This window comes from Vulpes vulpes, chromosome 10 (genome assembly GCF_048418805.1).
Source record: "Vulpes vulpes isolate BD-2025 chromosome 10, VulVul3, whole genome shotgun sequence".
Taxonomy (NCBI): Eukaryota; Metazoa; Chordata; class Mammalia; order Carnivora; family Canidae; genus Vulpes; species Vulpes vulpes.
In genome coordinates this window covers 61,210,603-61,237,460 of record NC_132789.1, presented here as the reverse complement: position 1 = coordinate 61,237,460, position 26,858 = coordinate 61,210,603, and the positions used below count along the sequence as shown (strand labels likewise).

Genomic DNA, 26,858 nt, shown 5'->3' with positions numbered 1-26,858 from the left:
TAAATGTCTATCATGTTGTAGACTATAGCTGAAGTATCACTTGGGCAAAAGAATAATACAGAATATGTTTGACATAAAAGCTGAGTAGGCCACTAAAACAGGTATTATAAACCGAATTCAGATCTGATAGAGTTTAATTTCCAAAGGAAAGAGAAGCATCACAGCTGGCTTATATCAACACTCTTTTCCTAAGAGTCAATGTACACACAATTATGGAAAATGCAAAATTGGAACGTCTGAAGTCCTAATTTCAAGATGAAAAGTAGAATATGCTTTATTATTTTTCTTTAGCATCTGAGTCCGTTTCTTAATGGAAAGTAGAATAACGAAGCACTATTTTTCTAAAACTGTCTATGTGAACTTAAGAAATTTAAGTCACAAACTATTAAAAGTAACTGCATACTCAGTTGTTTAAAGAAGATTCAGAAAAAATAAATAAATAAAGAGGAAAGAAAGAAAGAGAAGAAAGAAAGAAAGAAAGAAAGAAAGAAAGAAAGAAAGAAAGAAAGAAAGAAAGAAAGAAAGAAAGAAAGAAAGAAAGAAAGAAAGAAAGAAAGAAAGAAAGAAAGAAAGAAAGAAAGAAAAGAGTCAGATGTGAAGAGAGCTCAGGACACTAGCCTCAGTTCACCACCACAAAGGCTTTATCTCCCCCCCACCCCCCCACGTCAGGATCCCAGAAACACAGAACTAACTACTTTCAGTTTGCTAAACCTTCTTGCTTGCGGGTGATTATGAGCTTTTGCAATTTCTCTTCACTCCTCCTGGAACATTCTTCTGACTCCAGGGTCACCTTCCTTCCCCAACTCCTCCTTCATCGAATGATTCTTGAATGTTTTTCCTTGAAAAAGCCAAAATCTAGTTTGCTTCCCTTCCTGTGTTACCATTGTGTATACTTATAAAAACTATCTTCTAATTTTCTCTTAATTTATCTTCCACTAAGCTGAGCAAGGATATTACCAGTTTCCCATGATCCCCAGGCCTTAATTCAGTGCCAGGCAAATTGTAGAGAGTAGTCAGTAAACATTCATCCTAAGAATGGTGATTGTACAAGTCACTCTGCCAAGCCAGAAGATACGTATGGCCCTGACTTCAGAGAGGACAACCAGGGTAGGAGCAGTAGGACTTGCTCACCACTAGGTTTAGTAGATGATCTAGTTTAATTCCTCAGTGTTAGGCAGAAGCAAAGAGCTGTGGAATTCCAAAGAAGGGAAAAACCCTTTGTAGTGGAATAAGGCTTCAAAGAGAAATTAACGGCTCAAAGACAGGTAGTATGTTATTAATTAAGGACTAAAAATTATTACTTTTGTTCAGTATTAACTTTTGGATAAGAGACCTTTTCAGTCTATTTTCCTTATCTTTTTATAAAGGTGAATTATTTCATATCATATATTTTTCTTTTGAGACAGTCACATAGCATGAACATTTTCCTCATTTTATTAAATATACAATTGTCATATCATGTTTAATTGCTGAGTAACTCCTTCATGGAAATACCATAATATATTTAACCAAATCCCTAATTTTGGGCATTTTGTTTATTTAAGGATTTTCATTGTATTCACAATACCATAGTGGTTACACACATAGTCACATTGTTGCATAAACAGATTGTTTCTTATAGAAGGAGGGAAGATCTTAACTATTTGGATTCACAGTTAACATAGAAGCTACAGAAATCATTGTAAGAATGAGACCAGCTTAACTGAATTTCAAGTAACCTTCACTGCAGCTCACTTTGAACAAGCAGTGCAGCCACTCAGGCAAAGCACTGTGGTCACCCAGTGTAAAGGGCGTGTGACACATGAGTGTTAGGTTCTTCTGGGTATAGTGCACTCTTTTTTTTTTTTTAATTTTTTTTTTTTTTTTTTTTTATGATAGTCACAGAGAGAGAGAGAGAGAGAGGCAGAGATACAGGCGGAGGGAGAAGCAGGCTCCATGCACCGGGAGCCTGATGTGGGATTCGATCCCGGGTCTCCAGGATCGTGCCCTGGGCCAAAGGCAGGCGCCAAACCGCTGCGCCACCCAGGGATCCCCTAGTGCACTCTTTACAAAGTTAATAAGAGCAATTTATTTGAAGTGATTTAACGATTCATACATTCATATGCCTCTGTTTACGTTGATCCTCACTCCCAAAAGCTGGGAGTAGAGGGGAAGGGCTCTTAACATGGGAGACTCCAGTATGTGAAACACAATTTATAGGTGTACATAGTTTTATCTTACAGGGAAAAATTCAGATATACTCTAAATTCCAAAATGGTAGGAAAATGAGAATTTTACACATATAAATTTTACATATATGATGCCTATCCTCTGGTTTTTTTTTTTTTTTTTTAAGTAAGCTCTATGCCCAGTGTGGGGCACTACTGAACTCCTCTTTGTTACTCAACCATATGTATATGAGAATATATATATTCCTCATTACTTATTCCTCACTACTTATAATTCTCTGATAAATAAGATTTCTCTTATATTGGATTCTATTCATCAGTTTAGTTTATATGTAGTTATTTTTCAAATTATACTAAATTACACAATTTATAACAGAAGGCAAATTAAAATGGTACTACTATGTGTTGGTAGAAAAGGCCAGAGAGAATCACGGTGGAGGCTAATGTTGGGACATCAGTTTTGCTATTTCTGATTCTAGACTGCTTCCAAAACAAATAATAAGCAATGCATAGGATATAAATTCCATTGTGGCAATAGGATGGATGTACCTGGACCACTTTGCAATGTACATAAGGATTTCCCAGTGAAATGGTGGAATTTAATAGGAAGTGGTTCCCAGTGGCCATTATCATCCACAATATGCCTGATCTGGACATTACTAACTGGACTTAAGTTTAGAAATTGTGCATTATTCAGTGTATAGAACAAATATCATGGGTTATCTTATTTAGAAAGCAAATGAGATTTCATAAAAGAGTAGTGCCTGCTAAAAGGAAAATGTCCCTCTTACATCACGGTCTCTGTAATGGTGTAGGGCCTTGCCAAGAAATTGGGAAGCCTAGGTTTTCTACTTTCTGATAGTATTTAGTAAGGTTGAAAAAATGCCCTTTATTAAATTAAAAATAACATTTTACTTCTTTCTCCTCTATAAGAATATAGCAAAACAACACACTTGTGGAATTATAAAAGGAAGAAATCATTTGGGAAAAACTGATAGTGGTTTCCAGACAGGGTGTGATAGTGCTTTCAGCTTTGTACTGACCACCAATTTTCTCTTTTCAAGGACATTGAAGAATCAAAACTTTGTGAATGAAATATTGGTAATTGCACAACAAAGTACCCATGCCTTTGTTTTCTGAAGAACAATAAATACCTACCTCTACAGATCAAACCTAATCAGTTCTTCATGATTACAAAAAAATGGATCCGATAGCTACATACCTTTGAAATGCAAATCTTGATTTAGCCTTTGTCCTGATTAGTAATCACAGGAGCATCATTTAAAATCTATCCCACATGAGCTTCACAGCATGCCTCTTTCTATTTAATTTTTTTAAGTAGAAGAAAAAGGGAGCTCTGAGCAAACCAGCAATGCTGTCTCTCCTGTGCATGCTGTAGAGGCAAGAGTACTGTCGTGTTGCTGTGGTGCTGTTAACTTACAGTACTGCTGCCTTTCTTCTTTACCACTGCTTCCCTCTGGTGGATCCTACTTCCTCCCCTGGGCCTCCTCACTAGCCTTCAGGCAACGTTTGGGTGACCCATGAAGAAATGGAAAATCTTGCAGCTCCAGCAAAAACGGTTAGTCTTACGGCTTTGTTGAACGTGAAGAAAAATTATTTTGCTGCTATTTGGATGAAAACCTATTTTATTTATGACAGATCTGAGTAATGGGTATGTTTACATCGTGATATGCATGAAAACTAACTTTTTTCGTTAAGGTTTTATTTTACTTGGACGCTTCTAATGAAGCAGTGCTAGGTGGTTATAACATGGTTAGTATCGCAAGAGTTTGTAACATGCTTATAATAATCAAGAATTTTAATTATATTCATCATTTATCATTCTGCAACGTTGGAAATTTTTAGTAGCAGATATCACTCCATATTGGGCATATTCACAGATAATACATGTTATCAAACCCAATTAAACTTGTAATAGAAAAGTTCAGTTTGAACACACCTTTTTTCTTCTTCTTCTTTTTTTTTTTACAATTTATTTGTTTAGTCAAGAGAGAGAGCTAGAAAGTGAAGGGACAGAGGGAGGGGGAAAGGGAGATAGAGAGAATCCCAAGCAGACTCCCTGCTGACCGTGGAGCCCGAAGAGGGCCTCCTCAGTCTCACCACCCTGAGATCAATGACCTGAGCTGAGATCAAGAGGATGCCTAACTGACTGAGCCACCCAGGCACCCCAAACACTCATTGTAATATAATCATTTAGTTTCTTATACTTTACCAGTACAGAACTTAAAACTCAACCCCCCTCCCCCACCCCAAATAGCTATTCATTTGATATTCAAAGCACAGGCTTAAATAAATTTTTAGTGACTCTGAAAGAAATTTTTAGTGACTGTGATTATAATTGTCAGCTTTTAAACCAATTATATATAGTCATTTTTCATGTAAAGTAACCAAATTGGGTAGGTCAGACATTTTATTCTTAGCAGTTTCTTCTAATTTAATGTCCTTTTGGTTTTTTCTAGATGTGAAAAATTGACTACATAGTTCATGAAAGATAAAAATGCCAGTCATTTTCTAATTATATTTCTAGTTCAGTGTTTTGGCTTTGCTTTTATTCTTGTTTACTTTTGTTTGTTGTTGCCCATTGCTAAAAATCTATTTGATTATCACAAAGCTTTGTTAGTAGAGGCAAACAGTTACTTTTTGTACTTCATCAATTTACTTTATGTTACACTTATTTATCATATATAAATATGTGTGTATATATGTATACGTTTATATGTACTGTATATTTGTATATACATAATCAGAAATTTTTATTGTAGTTCATTACATTTGAAAAACCACATACTTTTAAGAATTAAAAAAAGTTTGAAATGACCAGATCCAATGTATCATAAAAAGCCCATTTGTCATATGTGTGTATGTTTAGTCGGAATTAACTAGAAATTATGTGATTGACCTTAAACTGCTAAATTGATTACTGTGGGTTGAATAAGGATCCATGTGTTTATCTACTTATGTCATAATTAACATTTTCAATAACAAACAATTTTGCTTCTGCTAGAATAATTTTACTGTCTTCATTTGAGATTAATTTATGTTTATCTGCTTTATTAATCATTCCCTGCTGCTAACACAGAAAGAATCTGAGGAAGGAAGCTGGGCCCAGGTAGGAAATTCATATACTCTAAGACAGTATTATTGAGTACGCTCTGAGGATATAAAGTAAGAAACTGTAGTATATCATAATATTATAAATCTACTTTGCTTAGGATTCAGCTAATATGTATATTTGAATTTGTTATGTTTAATACTATGTCTTTTTAAATCAATGATATTTTGCAATGAAAATGAATATCATTTCATATCTGGCCTCTTTTGAAAGGGGAATTTTCTTTCTTTTATAAAAGAATGAAGTGTAACTTAAATTGCTCTGAAATCACCCCTGAATATATATAATCAGGAGTCATTCAAGTTGGCTATAATAGGAGGTGTTAAAAAAATAACCTTATGAAACATATACTCTAAAGTATAATGGGAAGTGTGGGCAGGCTGGGGACAAAGGACATGTGTCCACATTGGGAGTGCAGGTCAGAAGTCACTTCCATGAACTGAGATGGCGATATGAGACAAGTATCTGTACTTTGAACAACCATGTGCATTTGCAAGTACATGCACATGTTTCTACATTTCCACACAACATAAGCCTGAAAAAATTAATGCGTGCAATTGCGCATGTGATTCAAACCTTTGACTATAAGAAAATTTTGGTAGACATTACTAGGACCTATATTTAACCATTCAGTAAGTTAGAGTGGTATTTGGTTTTGATTTTGGCAAGAACTGCATCATTTTTAAGAACACATGGAAGAAAGGGAGCACCTAAGACTTTCATTAGAAATACAAGTTATAATTACAATTGTGAATTTGTTGTATCATAAAGAACTGAATAAAAGATACTGTAAAACTAGTAGATAGTAATAGTCCTTTTTAAAAATTAGTCTAGAGGTGAGGGTTGATGATTTTCATTTTGGCTAGATGAACAATGTGTGGTGGGATGAGTTCATTCACATTGTTATATTAAATAACTAGATTATTTGTCTTTGCTGTTGATCATACCCTGCTTCCTAGATACAGAGTCTATACTGACTGATTTCTAAAAGAGACTGAGTCTTTCCAGTGACCTCTATGGACCACCGGCTGCGTGCTTCAGTAGATAACAATAGTGTCCACACAGACTACAGCATTCTGTCTCTCTAGCATTGTAGCTCCTTCCTCTGTTTACTAAGGTTTCTATTTTTCACACTGAGCTTTGCCATTATACCATAGGGAGGGTAGTGGTAGAAGAGAAGAGAAAGAAGAGAAGGAAATGGTGGAGTATTAGCTGACAGATAAAAATCAATTAGATTAAATAAACTTACCTATACAAAAGATCTTTAAGCTCAGCATTTATATTAGGCCATTAATTCCATTTTAAATTAAAATGCATATTTGTGTAGGATGTGATTTCTTCCAAGAATACAAAGTGAACACGATCACTTTCTATAAGCAGATACCATGGTACATGTACCCAGAGTTCCATTTTGTCAAATTAAATACTTAAAGGGCAAATGTTATTTCTGCTTTTTTCCCCATATAGCAGAGTAATTAAATGTTAGTTATAATAATATGCAATATACTTCTATTACCATCTCATCTTGTTGGCTAAGAAACTTGACTGCTATAAAACAATTCTAGTGTCCGGTTTTTCTACAGACTCTGGCTTACGGAGATATGAACCACGAGTGGATTGGAAATGAATGGCTTCCCAGCCTGGGGTTACCTCAATACAGAAGTTATTTTATGGAATGCTTGGTAGATGCAAGAATGTTAGATCACTTAACAAAAAAAGATCTCCGTGTCCATTTAAAAATGGTGGATAGTTTCCATCGGTAGGTTTTTGGTTTTTTTTTTTCTAACAGTAATTAAAATGAAACAATAAATAATGTGTATATTACTAGAACAAAAAGAGATGCCTAGGAAATAGAGAATTGTGCTATTGGAAACATCTGTGGACATACACTTGGCAAATATTTTCATGCAGCAAATTGCAGGGCCTATTTAGCGTAGAGCTGTTACACATTACGAGCTCAGAGTTTCCAGAACTACACATGTATATAATTCTCATGCAGTGTAAATCTTTTTATTTTTCTGTATCTTTGGGAAATTCCATGTTTGTGATTTATATCTGTGTATGTTTTTATGTTAGGATATTATTTATTAAAAATAAAATTAGGTCAGTTTCAAGTCTCTACAGTTACTCTCTAAAAAGTTACTCTAAAAGTGGTTACAAATTGTATAACGTAGATACTAGAAAAAAATGTGAGAAGGAATTCTTCTCCAAAGAAAATGCCTTTGTTTCCATATAAATCTTTTAGTATTTTAGCTTATTCATGCATTAATTTTCAGAAAAAAGTACTGAATGGATTTTGAAGCAGCTATAAGGACACAAGAATAAAATGCAACCTCTTTTTTTCAAGTTGTTTACCATCTAGGGGGTACAGAAGCTTGTTGTAATACTATGTCATAAATGTCACACTGATATCTTCCTAGGTTATGTGAGAAATGGTCAGTTGGATTATGATTCTTTTTTGTTTGTTTGTTTCGAGTTTTTATTTAAATTCTACTTAGTTAACATTCAGGAGAATTTAGTGATTCGCCACTTATATACAACACCCAGTGCTCATCACAGCAAGTACCTTCCTTCATACCTATCACTCATTTACCCCACTCCCCTGCTCACTTCCCCTACCTCCAGCAACCCTCAGTTTGTTCTCTATAGTTAACAGTCTGTTTTATGGTTTTATATATAGTTTATTATGATGATAATAAATATAAATCTAGATGGTTTTGGCTTGCAAAACTCTATTTGTTCACATCCTGTCCAACACTTGATTAACTAGTGAAATGAAAATGGTATAAAAAATCAGATATGTTGATGACAAAAGTTATGATGAAGACACAATAATTGGAAATCTTCGATTAAACTTATGGAAATGTTTTGAATCTTAATACAGTTGATGACACTGTTGGATTAAATTTAGTAGAAGTAAAGATGATACAGTCTTTAAAAACTATTAAAATGCTGGATGGGGAATCTATGATTTAAAACTAATCTAGATTAAGTGAAAACGGTATGATTTATACTTGGCACAAAAATCTCAGTTTTGATTAATGGCCTCACAGGCCATATTCAGATTGTGGTTAGTGGCAGGTACAATAGAAGCTCTGCTATATGCTGAGGTGACAATAAGAAACTGTGTTAATTTATGGTCATTAAATTGTTATTAATAAAATAGTAAGAGCCTGGTGGAAAACTTGAATTAATTTTAAAAATTTATTTTATTTATTTTGAGAGAGAAAGTAAGCACCTGTGCAAGCTGGGAAGAGGGACCCAGGGAAAGGGAGAGAGAGAATCTTAAGCAGGCTTGACTCCCAGCATGGAGCAGGATGTGGGGCTCGATCCCATGACCCTAAGACCCTAGCTGAAACCAAGAGTCAGATGCCCAACTAACTGAGCTACCCAGGCACCCTGAAAAGTTGAATAAATTAAAGACATTTAGCTTGGATAAGGGTAGACTTAAGATATTTTCCTATCGTTTGATATTATTACATGACGGAAGAATAATATTTGCTCTGTTGAACATGTGCTTTTCTGGTTCAGATAAATGCAGATAGTAGGGTGAAGGATTTCTGTTCAATATAAGGAACGGCTTTGTATGACTCTCAGTTGCCCTATAGTATACAGATTGTTAGTGAGTTCCCTGTCCCTGAACTCAAATCTTGTGTGGTTGTATTAGATATTCGAATATTAGAATCTTAGATGACATATTTGTGCCTGTTTCCCATTCTTCACTAAACTGAGTTTTAATTGCTTTATATATACTTATGTTTATATATTATTCATATGTATACTTTTAGTTATGGTAAAAATGATTATTATAATGACTCAGTTTTGTTTTGTTTTTTTGTTTTTTAATAAGAATTCCTGAAACAGGGGGTGCTTTGGGTTCTGGGAAATACACAAGCTTCATCTTTATGCTCTTCTTGGTTCTGACTTAAAGCAGGTAGTACTGACTTGCAGAGTGCATCCCACTGTCTTTATGACCCAGTTTTCCATCTGACAGACGGCGATGTAATGTAATATATATCCTCCTTACAGTACGATTTCATATGACCTATAAAACTTGGCAGAAGCCATTGGTTGAGCCTCCAGCTGCCTAATGTCTATGACTATTATTACATCAGTATTATCTGGTTTTTCCACTCAATTAGTTTGCCAAAGTGCCATAGCAAAATACCACAGATTGGATGGCTTCAACAACAAAAATTGATTTTCTCACGGTTCTGGAGGCTAGAAGTCCACAATCAAGGTGTCAGCATGATCGGTTTCTTCTTGGCTTGCAGATGGCTGCCTTCTTATTGTGTCCTTATGTCATCTTTCTTCTGCGTGTGTGCTTTCCCCGTTTCTCTGAATGTCCAAATCTCCTCTTCTCTTTCTTTTAAAAAAAAATTATTTAAGTAATTTTTACACTGAACATGGGTCTCAAACTCAACCCCCGAGATCAAGGGTCACACACTCCTCTGAGTCCGCCAGACACCCCCCAAATTTCCTCTTCTCATGAGGATACCGACCAGTGAGACTGGAATAATACCCACCCTAAGGGCTATATTTTAATTTAGCTATCTTTCATTTATTTTTATTTTTTTTAATTTAGTTATCTTTAAAAAAAAACACTATCTTCAAATATAGTCATATTCTGAAATACTGAGGGTCAAGGCTTCAATATTTGAATTTGAGGGAATATAATTCAGCCTATGAACTTGGATTTGTTTTCCGATTTCCTCTGATTCTGAAATATGTTAACTCAGCATTGTTCTTACTAAAAGGCAAAGCTTAGAAATGCATTCAGTTCTTGGGTGTCACCGGGCCAGTGTGTATGTCTAAACTTGCATGTGTTTCTAAACAAGAAATCACGAATGACAATGCTCTTTACTCTTGAAGCCTAGAAATTCTTTTTTTCCTATTATACTCTTTCACATCCTTTCTGTCTAATATTACCGGGTCTTCTTGTTTCTTCCCTCTGAACATCTCTGGTTTCTGGATTTTCTTTCTATTGTTCATTTGTGCCCTTTATTTTTGCAGCATTGACTCCTTCATTGATAACCCCTAACCCTAGCTTCACCTAGTCTCCCTATCTCCGATTTTGCTGCCAGGTTAGTCTTCTTACATCAAAACTTCTTATGATCAATTCTTTTCCCTGTGAAAACCATCCAAATAGTTCTCTAAAGCCTGGATGTATTCCAAGCTTACACTGAATGCAAGCTTTCCTGAATGTTACCCCATTCTCCATATGTAATCCTATTCCTCCTTCCTGGCGTGGATTTCCAACTCTGTATAGTATGTCTCACTATCACCACACATTTAAAGTTTCATTGGCAACCCTATGTTCATGGTGCTACCTTTTCTTTAACAACCCTTTTCCTGCTACTTGACCTTTAAGGATCAATCAGTTTTCTACTCTTCCACAATATCCTTTTACTCAGAATTTTGTATCTGCTGATTTCTTTCACATACTCTGTATCACTGAGGGGTGGTGGCTCTTCATGTTGATAATGCGGTTCTCTATCTTGTTTTAACTTATTAATGTTTTTATATTATTTATCTCATCAGCTTCAGAAGAAAGCATTCATTTTTTTAAAAATAAATTCCTTCCTTTCATCATAACAGTGACTTTATTTTATTTTTTTCCAAATGAGTAAAATGTTCATCTGTCTGCAAATAATGTCAAAATAGCCTGATGGAAGACAAAGACATATGGGTGAACAACATAACCCATGTTTATTTTCAAGACTGTGGTTTTCTTATTTTGAAATTAATATTTTTACCCTTTAGAAACATTGTGTGCTTCAAAGAACTGTAGTTTATTTCCCACCAGCACTAAAAGATTTAATTACAAATGTAATTTATTATTTCTTTGCTCTAAGAAGTGGTGCATAGTATTGACTATGCTTAATAAAAGAACATTCATTATCTGCTGAGTAAATACAATGTCTTTTCTTCTTATTTAAAAAAATGACAGAACAAGTTTACAATATGGAATTATGTGCTTAAAGAGGTTGAATTATGACAGAAAAGAACTAGAAAGAAGACGAGAAGCAAGCCAACATGAAATAAAAGGTAATATGTCTTTCTTTCATATCAAATACCTTTTGTTCTGGGTTTTTAGCTTTCACTTTTATGAACCCCAAATGCTCTGTGTGTTACAATGGTCACTAGGTAGCATAACTATTTATGCCACTATTTAGAATAGTGTCATTTGTTTCTCTTCCATTGCTTTCATGATTAAAACATTAAAAGGATATCATCACTTTGTAAGGTGAATATCCCATCTAGGACATAATCTTGATTTTTTAAAAATTGAGATTTATTCCTCTGAACCTATTAATTATACATTCTGTTTGTCCTAAAGATGCCTCCATGTAGATATTTTTGTTAAACTTTTAATAGAACAGTCTCCTCTATGATTCAGAGAAACATGGTATCAACTTATTTGTAGCAGTTCACTTTAATTTATATCATTTGAATTTTATTTCAGTGTTTACAAATTTTATTTTTGTAGTATAGTTATAGAAATTATATAGAGATTTTACATAGAAGTTACATAGAGATTTCACCGCAATAAGTGAGATTAATCCATTAATAATTTCAGCTCTAATTATTAAGTCAAAGAAATGATTTAGAGGCATTGCTAATTGGACAACTATTGTGTGTCCAAAAATGTTTGATTTGAATAAGAGAAGACACTCTTACGGATTAGAAAAGTATGGTTATTTAATAATTAAGCCTCTAAATGTTGAGAAGTACCTTAATACACAGGGGAAAGAATTGTTTAAAAGAACGTGGTAGATCATATACTTAATAGACACCACTTTGCTTTTATTATTGTTGTTGACAGAAAATTTAATTGTTAGGTATAACTATCTATGGGTCTTTTTCAGTAAAAGTCATCAGTCCACTTATGTCCATTTATATTTTTTTAAGGAAAAAATTCTCATTAGAACCACATTTTTTTGTGGAAGCTTTTGGATACAAGCAATGTTTCCATTTACTGTTACCCAGGAGTTGATATGTGGAAGCATTTCATCAAATTCAATAGGTGTTTGTACATTAATTGTTCACAGTTAGGCATGAGTCTCTGTTTTCATCTTCACTTCTTTGGGGCTCACTTTAGATATGAAAATAGTATGTACGGCATTTTACATTACCCTTCCCTTCCTATTCAAGTTTAGTGCTGTTTTATTCTTTAGGATTATCTTAAAGTTCTATCATTCTCATTTGTGATAAACAATGTCAGAAATTACTTTTATCTTTGGCAGTTTGGGGACAGCACATTAGTTCTAGTAGAATGGACTTGAATGCATGTGAAGGCTATTGGTTAATATATTTTTCCATATATGGTTCATTGGAAAGAAGATCGTCACACAATAGATTTCTTGTAACAGTTCATTTGACTCATTACTTAGGAGCAAGAAAGTGTTTTTCCATTATCAAAATTGAGTTGTTTGATTTCACTTTACTTTGGGGCCCCAGGAAATTGCATGTTGTTTTCAGTACATTGTCATTCAGTTGAATTGAAATTTGGGAACTAATTGATCAAAGAAAGACCCTAGAAAGGAGTCTGTGCTTGACGGAACAAAAGATGTTTTAGCATGCAAATTGATTTTACCCATGGGATACCACTTTCTAGTTTTCTTTCTGAAGTATTTTTTCCAATTAGATTTTATTATGCTTGGTCTCACCACATGGAATGCTTCATATATAAGGTAGATGTAAAAGAGAAGGAGAAATGACCCATTTGGCCTTATACCAGATATTATATTAGTATTTGGCAGTTGCTGGTTGGAGCATAGCCCTGAGAAAAACTGTTGTGATTCACTATGATTATACACAGACAGCTCCAGATGATAGGTGACTGAGTGAGGTCATAAATAGCCCCTATTTCCTGTAACTGATCCGATGACATTTGCAGGAATAATTCTTGATGCTGATGAGGGGTCTCTGTTACTATCTGAAGTGTTAATTAACCTTGACCTTAATAAACAGCTTTCTGAAGTGAGGGGACTGTGTGAACATCAAGGATGTACTAAACATTTAATTTGTTGCTAGGAAACAGTCAACACTGATATCTAGCCATTTACTGTTGAGGTCAAGAGGATCCTTATGGAGCTTTAAAGTCAGGCAATAAATTTTGCTTGAAAACAGATTTATAGAAAGGGATCTGATTTACAAGATGAAAAAAAAGGTATGTTGCTGTTCTGAAGGAATACAGTTTAGATTAGTGCCTTATTTACCTTCACCCTATAAGTAAATGGATTAGTTTCTATTTATTATTTTATAAATTTGAGGACTCTTAACCACAGGAATTTTTAATGAAGATATATTCAGAAATATGATAAATATAAATTTCTTAAACTATCAAAATATAAACCCGTTTCTAGAAAAGAACAAACACTTCTTATTTACAGATCCACTTGATGCAAAGAAAACTGGACAGTTTTGTTATCTTTTGAGGAAACTATTGTCACATTAGTTTTAAAAAATGTTGTACTTAGTGAAAGCAATTGGAGAACTGATGCTGTCACCATACACACCTGCCCAACTCTTGAAGTGTAAGTTTAATGCAACCAATAGTTAGAACTAATCAGTTGTGATCAGCAGTTGAACAAAGTAATCAAAATATGATACTAACCAACTTATATCCCATTTCCTGAGATTTAACACTTCAATAGAACAAGCTAGTGAAAACTCAGAGGAAAATATACACTTTAGGAATGACCCGGGAGACCCAGTGAATATATATATACTGTAAAATTTCTCTATGTAGTAAAGATCATTGAGAAAGTCTTTTATTTTGTTGAAGACATGGGGGGAGAAAGACCCATTAAGTGTGAGGGAGACAATAATTGTCCTATTCCCTGAAGAAATTCCTTCTCCTTTGACTGGAGCCAGAAATGGTAATAAGACTGTGGGAAGTGGGCATTATGAGTCTTTCTTCACATGTTCCTCATTAACTAAAAAATATACATAAGGATTAGAAAAGAGAAATAGAAAACCCAGGTAATCTCATGATATGCCATATAATTCAAATTAACATGTGAACTTAGTAGGGTCTGTATATAAAAATTAAATATGGCTAAAAAAAATGAACTACCAAACTGTGAAGAAAAACATGGAGGGAACTTAAATGCATACTACTAACTGAAATAAAAGTACTATATGATTACATTGCAAAAAACATAGCATATGATTCCAACTATATGGCATTCTGAAAGGGGTAAAAACTATGGACACAGGAAAAAGATCAGTGGTTCCCTACAGTTAGTGGAGAGGGAGGGGTGAATAAATGTTGCACAGGGGATTTTTAGGACAGTGAAACTATTCTGTATGATACTGTAATGATGTGTACATGTCATTATACATTTGCTCAGACCTGTACAACCACCAAGAGTGAACCCTCATGTTAACCAAGGACTCAATGCAGATTTGTCTGTTGTAACAAATATAGCACTATGGTGAAGTATTTTATAGTCAGGGAGGCTGAGCACCTAAGGGGGCAGGAGGTATATGGCAACACTACTTCTGCTCAATTTTGCTACGAACTTAAAAATACTCTTTAAAAATAAAGGCTACTTTAAAATTTCAATAGAAAAAGCTACTGTATTTCCCAAAGCATTCTTTATACTTTGTCTGGAAAAAACCAGAAATGTATTGTCTCACAGTTCTGGAGGCTAGATTAAGGTGTCAACAGGGTTGCCTCCTTCTCAGGACTGTGAGGAAGAATGAGTTCCATGCCTCTCCCCTACTTTCTGGTGGCCTTCTGTCAATCATCATGTTCTGTGACTTTTAGACACATTGCCCGGATCTCTACCTTGATTTTCATGTTGCTTTCCTCATATGCATATGTTATTTCCAAATTTCCCCTTTTTAGAAGGAAATCATCATACTGGATTGGGGGCCCACCCTAATAATCTTATTTTTACTAGATTACTTCACTAAAGAACCTACCTCTAAGGTTACATTCTGAGGTAGTGAGGATTAGGACTTTAATTCAGACACAATTCAACCCATAACAACAACAAATTTACCAGAATGGCCCAAAAATAAGCAAATAAAACAAAAACATATGAAAAATACAAAGTATTGGTAAAGATGCAGATTTTTATCCATTGCTTGTGGGGGTTTAAACTGTGAGAGTGGAATTTACTTAGCATCTATATTATGGATATTCAAAGCAGCACTCTCCTTAATAACCCACAATGGAATCTGGCCAAATGTCCATCACCAGTAGAATGGATCAATTGTGGCATAATCATACAATGGGGTACTAAATAATGGAAATAAACAAGATACTTCTGTTTTCCATAGCACAGATGAATCCCACATTGAGTGAAAGACAGAGACACAGAAGTAGTTTTGTACAACTTCATTCATAACAGCTAAGGAAAGCAAAACTAAAAAGCAATACTAACCTATGCTAAGAATAGTTAATATATTGGTAACTATTGACATGAGGACAGGGACTGAGAACATGACAGGAGAGGTCTCTATGGGGCCGAAGTATCACTTTATTGCTTTGATGGTATATACAAACCTAACGACTATAAGTGAATGCATGAGGACAAATTAGTAATGCTTTTGGAAAACTTAAACAATATATAAACACTCTCTGTTCCCCCCCCCCAAAAAAAACCCTCGAATATTAACCCTGATTTTTATAGACTTTTATAACGTAAATGGAGGAGGATGAGGGAGGATAAACTTAGTTAAGGTTAAGAATATTTCCCAAAGTATTCTTTATATTTTGGGGGGGAAAGCTATACATTTCATTCATATAGAAAAAAATTAACAAGAAAACTTAACTTTTACTGCTCTAGTAAATTATGGGTTTCATTTCCCTTTATACAGGATTAGGAAAAAACCGTTTTCACTTTTTTACATTCCCTTTTAAGTTCCTTAACATTCTTTCTTTTCTGTGAAACATTCTGGTTCTTCTAGTTATTATACTGGTTTTTATGGAGAATGCTATCAACTCATAAGAAGAAATGGGAACAAATCGAAGATGAAATAATACTTTGGTATGCTTTGGTGTAAGGAAAGGCATACATGACATTTTTCTCTAAAGATTTTAGTTTGAGAAAATAAAATCCAAAGCATTTTATCCCTCAATAAAATGCTACTTTTCAACCTAAAGGGAAAACAACTTGTGACTTGACTGAGTGCTTGATTTTTGCATGAGTATGTGATTGAAAAATAATGAATTTCAAGGTAGTGGGGTAAGTAGCAAACTATGGAATCCCTCTTCTAGCTTACTGTTCTGTTCTTTGATTTATGCTTCAGGTAAAAAAAAAATATCTCTTCTATATTCAATATTTAAGTAGTGGTTAAAAAGCAATGATGAAGAACCATATTAACCCTCTCATCTTGCTCTCTTTACTGAGGAGCTATGTATCAAGACACAAATAAGAAATGTCCCCCATCTGGTAATAAAAACACTGAATTTCGGACAGACCCCTAGAGCTCTAAAATGAAAACAGGAAACACTTTGAGACACTGCGTTCTGTGTGATAAAAGTGCTCTTCAGCGATAACAAACGTTCTTCAAAGGACAACTTTTTTTTTTCTAGGCCAAAAGTAGCATAGGTTAATTACAAGAATGGTGAAGACATGCAACCCAAGGGGGCCGGGAGCATCAGGGACTGAATAAAGAGATAGGCATAAATGCTACTTGGCCAGACACCTGTGGCTCATTGAAGCCAGCAGGTTTGTTTGTGATGCAAAATACCGTAGCCTAAAATGATGCACCTCTTTCCCTAGATGTGTTGGTGTGGAGCAATGATCGAGTTATTCGCTGGATACAAGCAATTGGACTTCGAGAATATGCAAATAATATTCTTGAAAGTGGTGTGCATGGCTCACTTATCGCCCTGGATGAGAACTTTGACTACAGCAGCTTAGCTTTATTACTACAGATTCCAACACAGAACACCCAGGCAAGCCCCTTTATGCCGTAATTGTGCTGTGTCCTAGTTTATATGACAATAAACTAAACTTTTAGGGAAAAAAAGTAAAAGTTGGCTGCGTATTCATGATGCCTAATGAGAGTTAGCTCAGCTCAGACTTTGAAATAGGTCAGTGGGGCTTTAATTTCAAGCTTACTGGATTTCTAGCCAAAACAAAATCATAAAATTAAGCAGAAAAAGGGATTTAGGGGTTATGTAGTCCAACCTTCCACCTGAATGCCAGATTTCCCAAAACAATATCCCTGGCAGATGGCTTTCAGTCTCTGCCTCTCTGAGAGGCGTTCATTCCTATTCACATGTCTGAATTAGACAGACACTTAGCAGTGACTGTGCCACTGATTCCCCAACCTGGGTAATTATTTGAAATCTCCAGAGTTCCTTAAAAAATGTAAAATAAAGCCTGCGAGCTTCATCACAGGCCTAAGAAATCAGATATCCAGAGATACGGTGTAGGAATCCCAATTATCTTAAGTTTCTCCCAAATTGATGAGCACTGGGTGTTATTCTATATGTTGGCAAATTGAACACCAATAAAAAATAAATTTATTTTAAAAAAAGTTTCCCCTAAATAATGATCACTGGCCAGGTTTGAGAATAGACATGATAAATATCACACAGAAACGTGATAAATATCAAACATAAACATGATAAAAAATTTGGCAGCCTGGACTTTTTATTTTGTTTTTATATATTGCCAAGCTTATATGAAATATTCAGTTGGATGAATATTTTCAGTCCCTGGCCCTTGACCTCAGACATCTCTGAGAGGCTCTCTCTCCACTGTCCAGAGACTAAATACAGAACATTGCCCTGCCTTGTATTTAAATCTAAAAGTTAGGGATCCCTGGGTGGCGCAGCGGTTTGGCGCCTGCCTTTGGCCCAGGGCGCGATCCTGGAGACCCGGGATCGAGTCCCACATCGGGCTCCCAGTGCATGGAGCCTGCTTCTCCCTCCGCCTGTGTCTCTGCCTCTCTCTCTCTCTCTCTGTGACTATCATAAATAAATTTAAAAAAATAAATAAATAAATAAATCTAAAAGTTACAATGACTTACAGACATGAGGTCTAAAACTTTAAGCCCATAAATGAAACAGGATGGGTAATGTTGACCCAGATGAATATAATCTCTGTGATTTTGAAAATAAGATGTGACTTCAGCGACGGTAACTGTACTTTGACGTCAACAGGCAAGGCAGATTCTTGAAAGGGAGTACAACAACCTCCTGGCTCTGGGAACTGAGCGGCGGCTGGACGAAGTAAGTCCTTCTGTGTCATTGGCAAGGGATCTAAGACAGTCCAAGTCTAAGGCTCTCAAGGGATAGTGCTCAAAGTTCATCAGATGGCTTGGTGCTGGAGGGAATCTAGAATTTTCCCCGGTATTGTTCTTACATATTGAATTGTATTACTCATTTGATTTGAGAAGCACCTTTATGAATTCATAAGTATTATCATGTCAGCAGTTAGAAACACTAAGAAGTAATTCAGAAAAAAAAACAGGCTCTTTTATGAGCTGTGACTGCAAAATGATGTTGAGTGACATTTAAAACAAACATTAAAAAAAAGCAGGGATAACAGTCATCCTGATAAATTCAGCTTTTTATTAAGGAATGTGCTTATTTCTTAAATATCGGTAGGTCTTCGCAGGAAATTTTAGGATATTAAAATGAAGAGAAAACTTGCTTTCAGTAAATGAGAAGCTTTTCCTTATCTCAGATAGCAATATTGAGTCTTCCTTAAGAACATAGGAGAAACACGCTGAGTGATAGGATCTGAAAGCTATGTGGAATGTAAGAATCCCGAATATAATATATGCATGTTTAAATTATTTGGAAAATAATAAGCAGGTAAGTAGCCTCCTGAGAGGAAGGAAACACAAGGGACGTTGGCAAACTCTGTGCATTGGTAGACACTGTGGGCTTTCATAGTCCTTCTGAGTTTGTTACAGGGTCTTTCTAGAAGTAGAAAGCAAACCTGTGTATGAAGGGGAAAATGCAGAGATGCACAATTCTGTGTTGCAAAATCCAGGTATTTCTTAGCTAAAGAAAAGCTGATTAAAATAATTTTGTGAATGAACCCAGCAAATCCTAAAATGGGCAATTTTTCCGCATACAAATGAGTTGGGGAGATGCTTTTGGATTTATAAAACCCAAGCTTTCCTTTGCAGAGGAGGTTATAGACAGGCTAGCTTTATAGTCTTGACCTCAGTTAACTTCCTATAAATTCTTACTCCTGTCCAATCAGGATCTAGTGATTAATATTTTTAAAACCCAGTTAATATTTAAGTGATTTTAATTTTGTAAATTGTTTGATAATATTTTTTAGTCCTTATTCTTAATTGCCGAATCAAAAAGACAGTCTACATAAACCCTACATACTTCTGAATAGAATTATTCTCCTTGCTTAAAAGTTGCAAAAGTAATTTTAATAAGAGCTATTAAAGATCCGTCCTATTGCTATATTTTAAAATGTGGATTGACCCCAAGGAGCCAGGCAGAGACACAAGCCTATACGAGGTGGTGTTGCTTTCTGAAAGTAATAAATAAGCAGAAAGGTCTAAATGGAATGTGACTATCTGCCTTTAAAATATGCTGCATCTTTTTCTTATTGTTAAAAGCATGGCTTTTAACACTCAAACTCTAGTCTCAGGACGCCTGGGTGGCTCAGTGGTTGAGCACCTGCCTTCGGTTCAGGGAGTGATCACGGGGTCCTGGGATCGAGTCCCACATCAGGCTCCCTGCAGGGAGCCTGCTTCTCCCTCTGCCTGTGTCTCTGCCTCTCTGTGCCTCTCGTGAATAAATAAATAAAAACAAACAAACAAGAATACTCTTTTGTCCTAGTTGTTTGTTTTGGGGATTTTTTTGTGTGCATTTTTATTTTTTTGAGTGTGAGCAAAAATAACTAAACAACTTACCCAGAACCAGAGTATACTTGTTTCTGGGGCTGATTACATTCAGATTCCACTAAAAGAATTTGAGAAGTGCTCATGTGCTTCTATAGCCTTTGACGACAATTAAGTGGGTATCTTTTAACCTCAGGTCATGGAAACTTTCTCTGATGTTGTCGCTTGTAGGTCCCATTAGCTTTCTGCAGTAACGCTATGTTAAAATAGCAGCAGGAATCATTATTTAAATCCTCAAGTTGCATATTTTTGAGTCCTTAACCCATCCATTATAGGAGTTGTATATCCCTACAATGTAATGTAATGTTTTGTAAAACTGAACAATATTTATCTTTCTGCAGCAGCTCTTTCAAAATTCAAGAAATCAGAGAGGGCACAACTGTGAAATTCTGCTTCTTTTCTTTATTTATAAACATTTGGAGGCCTAGGACCATGCAGAACCTGGCAGCTGAGAAAAGGAATAGCAGATGTCTCTTAAACTGTAAAAACTGTAAAAAACTGTAATCTAAACAAAATGTAGATTTGGATAATAATGATTCGCGTAGAACAATGGATATATGTATAAATCATTTCACAAATAATTTTATTTTTCCAAAATGACTCTGAAATGTCAATGAAATTAGCAGACTATGGTGAAGAATCCCTTACAGTTTTACTCATTTCTAGCAACGATACTTTGAGCTAAATATCGATCTCAACGTGAAGTCCTGAGCTAGTAGCGTCAGTCCCACCTACTGGGCTGTAACTTTAGGGGATAGACAGCTGTTCCCTAAGTGAGAGACTTAATCATATAAGAAGATAAGTTCTATGCAGAATGATTAATATTTTCCTTAGAAATCAGCACAAATAATGATTTGTTTAATACAGAACAATACTAGTTAAATACTAGATTACATATCATTCCTTATGAATTTAGAGGAAGATCATTGCATCTGAGCAGATACTTTGTGTGCACACAGGGCGGAGAGCACATCATGATATAACCAAATCAGCAACTGGCATTACATTTGTAAAAGAGCAACGAGAATTATGTTATACGTTTAGTGGCATCTGAGGAGCACGCATATTCTTAACAGGATGGTTTCCTGGGCTGCACAGGTTTTTCAATAAATTACAAGTTAGTTCAGTATCAGCTGAAATCTAACGAATAACAAATTCAGAGTTTCTTCCACAGACTATAGGCTATGCTATCTCTTATGATCCAGGCTATATAAAATATAGCTTTTCCCTTTCTCTCGTTTACGTAAAAATAAAATTCAGGAAATAGTTGCTCAAGTTTGTGAGTCAAATGCAGTTTGCTCAGCACTTCATCCCATACAGTGAAATCAGTTGGCTTGAAGGGTAACAAAGAATAGCTAATATTCTTGTCAGAGAAATTGTGGGGGTTTTACTTTAAGTTTTCAAAACTCTTTACCTCTGTTGATAGCAAACGTTCGAAGTCACAGTAACATTTTTATGAAGACATATCTGTTGCAGATCCCCTGTGTTATCGTTTTGGCATCAGTAGAATTCTCAAAATAAAGCATAATATATTCCATATGTATGCTTTACAGAAAGAATATAAATAATCAACAGTACATGTTTCTAAGCAAACAGTTTTAAGTACCTGTTGTTATCACATCAAATTATATATATATATTTTCAAATTATATTTCTGTCTTGGCAGAGTGATGACAAGAATTTCAGGCGGGGGTCAACGTGGAGAAGACAGTTTCCTCCCCGTGAAGTACACGGAATCAGCATGATGCCTGGGTCCTCAGAAACATTACCGGCTGGATTCAGGTTAACCACGACATCTGGGCAGTCGAGGAAAATGACAACGGATGGTACAGTAGTTTTGCATTTCTGCTCATAAAGTAAAAAATAAAAATAAAAAAAAACCGTTTAGCAAATGCTAGTTCATTCTCTGACCTTGCATAGCTTTCTGGAATTCTTTACTTAAGTTGGTTTGCTCTGCTTTGAAGTTTACTTTGCTTTCATCAAAACCCAGACTCTTAGAAACTGCTAATGCATGAACCCATGGCACCTCGTTCACATTTTCAAAAATAACTTATAAAATCCTAAAAAGGACAATTTTGGCTAATGTCCACATCTAGGAAGAACAATACTCATCTGCATGATTTGTGTTTCTTTACTCTTCTATTCTCAAAGTCAACAATGTGTTTCGTTAGAGGTTGGATTTGGACTAATGGTCCTTCATAAATGGAAATTAACTCCCTGGTCACCCTACGTGTCTGAATATTATGAATTTTATATTTTGTCTTAGAAATCCAGACTCATCAGATATTTTCACCTCTGACCAAGGCAGAAGGCCTTAAATAAACAAGCACAACTATGAGAAGAGAATTAAACAAACACAAAGCCACCAGTAATTTCCCAATTAGTATTATTTCCTTCTGTGGACATTAGACTTGTATTACAGATGACACAAAGGAAGACAGCCATTCTGAAGGAGAGACCACTTTGAAAAAGTAGTCCCAAAGTCATTTCTATTTGGTAGGGATTAAAAAAAAATTATAGTCCCCCTCTCTTTATTAAGACAATTGCCTAGAATCATTATTTCTTTTCAAGGTTATAGCTATCATGGCCCGTAAGATTAGTGCCAATATAAACTGTAATCTCTGACCTACATGTCTTCTAACCTGTTAATATTATGAAACATGTTACCAAAATTGATGAGGAATTTAATGTGATTAAAATAAGTGAAGAAGCTCTTCAATACTTGGAGGAAAGAAAAAAAATCCACCAGGCTGAGTTCTCTAGGAGCACTCTTTGCTTCAAAAACAGAAGCACCATGGGGAGCTGCTTTTGTTACAGGCTTCATCTAAGGAGGGATACACAACAACTCGAAAGTATAGCCGAATCACCCTGGAATAAATTTTCATTAGTAACTTGGTCTAGAGGGAAGGGATATGAGTGGCTTATGTCCGAGAGAAAGGAGGTCTACTGATACGCTCAGGATCCCTTTACGCAGGGGATGATCTTTCTCATCTGAGATGTTTGTACTCAGTCATCCAAGTTCCTCTAAAGCACTTTTCTCCGTTTGCAGTTGCTTCATCAAGACTGCAGAGGTTAGACAACTCCACTGTTCGCACATACTCATGTTGACAAGCCACTCAAAGGAGGCAGCACTGACTTGCTGTGAGTAGCTTTCCTTGGCGGACAAAGAACAAACCACCCCAAAACGGAACCTACATAGAGTAGTAATTATACACGAAACGCTTTGGGATGACCTAGCAGTCCAGAAGGGAGATAACCCCTTTGGATGGCTAGAGGGCTTCTAGAAGACGAGTCTTAATATTGTAGCTCTTGATCTAGTCTTTCCCATCACCATCTGTCTGCTCTGAATTAATGTCCCTCTGTGACAGGCCTGTCACTGTCTCATTACACCTCAGCAGGCTGCAGCCCAGGCCGCTGTCCCCTACTTTTGAGTAGCATTTAATATTGACGCACATAGCATTTTACTGAGGACGGTTTGGCACTCTCAGAATAACACACTTTTAAGTGAGTATTTTCTATAGGGGAAGCTGAAGTAAGCTGAGGGTGATTCTAGTAGGTACCCAGAGTCAGAGAGTAGCAGAGACAGGAAGAAGAGTTAGAGGTCGTTTATTATTAAAAACAAAAGTGTAACTGAAAATTTTGAACTTTCGATATGTCATCTCACATCACTGTGATTTATTATATTTGTTGAAAACAGATATGAGTGTTAAGTATCTGGGGCTTACAGCATAGGAACAAAATGAAATTATAAGAATGGCAAATAGGACTAAAACCTTGATACATAATCATAAGATATTAGGCATTTGTATTAAGAGAAATACTAGCTGATGGAATCTACTTCCAAGCCCATATAAAAAATGGAGTTTTACTGAAAACCAGTCATAGTAAGACTGTGGTTTCCTTAGGTTATTCATGTCAAATGCTCATGAAACTTTTTTTTTAACCTACAACTCAGTTTTAGCACAATATTTACCACTTAGGATGAGTTAATATTTTGGAAAAATAATCTTTAGAGTCCAGTGTGTGCACAGGGATGGGGAGAGGAAACAGTTGTAGGCAGAGGAACAGCTCATCTTGTGCTGTTTATTCATTGCCTTGAACTAAAAGCTCCATGCAATTTATTGTTGGTCTTCGGGGCCTCAAGTGGGAGCTGGTACGCTGCCTTATTTGGGTCACTCTTTGAAGCTGCTGATAAAACAAAAAGCTTTCCGATAAGAGATTTAATTTCAGAATGTAAAACCTAACATTAAAAATTTAATTATGGTATACAATTTGGCATCTAATTAGGCATGATCTAAAGGATATAATGATTTGGCTAAATAAGAGGCTTTCCAAAATACTGTTTGTAATAGCTTCTACACATAAATGATAATTTCCCCAGGAACTGAATACTTCACTAATTTACAAATGACTATTTAATATGTTGAGTAGTGCTTGCTGCTTAGTTCTTGACTGATGGCTAGAATTGCTCTGTAACTATTTGCAGTCTGTATTTTGTGCATGGCATTCTGGGTCACATTTCCCAGTTTTTACCATTAAGTGGGACGAAGGTCTTTATGGACAGTAACCTAATCTCGGGACAACCAATTTCTACTAGCACTTTTGTTATTAAAATAACTCAGAACATATTATTTATTGTTTCACTTGTGTTGGGAAAAGAAATTGTGAGCTTCTCCTAAGTATGTTATGGCAGGAAGGAATCAGTGATGCCACAAAACTGATCCAGATCCTGTAGAGTATGTTCTTTCTTGGCATTATGTTTTCATCACCATTAAACAGAGGTGTCTTTTCAAGAGCTCTAAAACTCTGGCTCTGGCTCTGTGAACTAGAATAAGACTCTCTTCCATGGAAGGGGTCAACTCAACCGAACTTACTGATGAGCACACTCGAAAATTTTCAAGAGGACTGCTCACATTTTCTGGGAAGACCTTTGTTTCTCTTCGCTGCCATGCTTTCCACAAACTTGAGCAGATCTCGTTATTCATTAAGTTGGCCTGCACAAAATTGGAGAGGAGCAAATGGTAATTACCTAGAGCTCTGGGTCAGCTCCCAGCCGACGTTGTGTTCACTGACTCAGGGCAGACATAGGCAGGCTGCATGGAGGAGCTGGTGCCAGCAGTGGCACAGGGGGGTCTTCCAGTCGGGGAGCTGCTGGGAGACTAACAATGTGCATTCAATATTTTAGATGTCGTCTTTTCCGTCTACTCTACCTAAAGTGCACTACCATCTCAGAAGACGAACAGCGAAAAACCTTTGTGAAGACTGAATTCTAAGGAAACAACCACAAGTAATGGTTTATTAAGCTGAAAATGTGATTTGGGGGGAGTCAGATATTAAGTTTGATTAGTTTACTACAATTGTAAGACAGTGCTTAAGTCATTTGAATAATAAGCATCATCCACATCATAAATTCTGTACAACAGATGCTTTTATGAAATGGAGCCACTTGTTTTTTCATGTTTTATTGTAATATACTAGGCATTTATGTATTACTGTGTATGTATTTCTTTTTAAATGTGTAAGTCTTATGTAAATGGATATAAATATGATTTTTAAAAAAATAAAATATATGGTTCATGGAGTCTCGAGTGCAAACATTTGACAATTCCAAGTACTGTTTGTATTTTACCATTCCACCATTTTTACAGTTTTTGAATTGTAACAGTCAAATCGATATGTTTCTCCTTCAAGTCTGTCAATACCTAAAGCTGAAAACCTGCCTCTGATCATGTAAAAAAGAATGATTTAACCTGGAACTGGAGCCAAAAATAGTCTTTTAAAGGCAATCAGGGATGTCCTATATCTTTAGAAATAGCACTGTGATGGCTCGATCTCCTTTTCAATACAAAACAGAGCTAAACTGTTTACAAGAGTCAAAAGCAATTATTTAAAAAAAAATTTCTAAGGAATAAACATTATCTTCTCTTGTTACCTGTGGATCAAGAAAAAAAGAAAAAAGAAAAAACTTCTTTACTAAGAACCACATGTTCATCAGATACCTTGAACCGCCAGCCAGCACTGTTCAGTGCATGTCAACCACTGCAGAGTCTGAGGCTCATTTCCATTGAAAAAACAACAACGACAACAACAACAAAAAAACCAACAAAACTCAGAAACCTTTCCCTTTTGTCAATGTAACAGGGCATTAGCCAGACTCATGTCTAATGTTATAAGCTTCTAGCCAAGATGGCCTTGCTGCGACTTCCCTGAAGTCAGTCTTATCAGAGGAAATAAATGAAAGACAGAATGATTAACATATATAGTGTATAAAAGTATAGAAGAGTAATCTCTTCCCTGTGGCTTTATTTGGTGGTGTTACTGTTGTTTATTCTTTGTTTATATGGGAGATTTCAAAGTAAAACCTATTTAATAATACCATTTATCTAACTGCTGATTTTCTGCTGCTTGATCTTATGAAGCGCAAGACCTGTCATTAGTAATTTCCTTTTTGTATTTAATTTGCTATGTTTGCACGTACATTACATTTGTTTTGATGTCTATTTTTGTTTAACAGATTCAGTCAAAAGGTAATGGTAACAGAAACCCTCTCCATTGTCAATAAAAAAAAATACTTCCAGTTCTCTGTTTAATCTTTGTTTTCTAGTCACATAATGTTTAACAACTCACTTAGACCATAATGCAAATTGTCCTTTTAGTGACTCTCAGTCTAGTATTTAGCATCAAAAGTGAGTCTGCCACAAGAGGGAGTA

The 26,858-nt window shown here is 35.5% G+C and overlaps 1 protein-coding gene and 1 long non-coding RNA gene across 51 annotated transcripts in view; one reads left to right on the top strand and one right to left on the bottom strand.

Annotated features, from left to right (window-relative positions):
- The window catches only part of PPFIA2 (PTPRF interacting protein alpha 2), a 495,741-nt gene extending 469,016 nt beyond the window's left edge, over positions 1–26,725 (top strand). For 21 of the 50 annotated variants that reach the window (XM_072724472.1, XM_072724463.1, XM_072724459.1 and 18 more), the window contains 9 exons: positions 3,685–3,747; positions 5,269–5,298; positions 6,867–7,060; positions 11,252–11,349; positions 17,046–17,221; positions 18,437–18,505; positions 21,815–21,974; positions 23,198–23,289; positions 25,334–26,725. In XM_072724472.1, the coding sequence (XP_072580573.1) occupies positions 3,685–3,747; positions 5,269–5,298; positions 6,867–7,060; positions 11,252–11,349; positions 17,046–17,221; positions 18,437–18,505; positions 21,815–21,974; positions 23,198–23,256 (849 nt within the window). In that variant the 3' untranslated portion in view covers positions 23,257–23,289; positions 25,334–26,725. The remainder of the gene's footprint in view (positions 1–3,684; positions 3,748–5,268; positions 5,299–6,866; positions 7,061–11,251; positions 11,350–17,045; positions 17,222–18,436; positions 18,506–21,814; positions 21,975–23,197; positions 23,290–25,333) is intronic. The other 29 variants (XM_072724476.1, XM_072724473.1, XM_072724482.1 and 26 more) reach the window with 4 other exon arrangements.
- Positions 20,531–25,334, bottom strand: LOC140594220 (uncharacterized). Its single transcript, XR_011994889.1, has 2 exons — positions 25,023–25,334; positions 20,531–21,993 (listed from the first exon to the last, which is right to left on the bottom strand). It is a non-coding gene; the product is annotated as an uncharacterized lncRNA (long non-coding RNA).
- Positions 26,726–26,858: the final 133 nt, after the last annotated feature.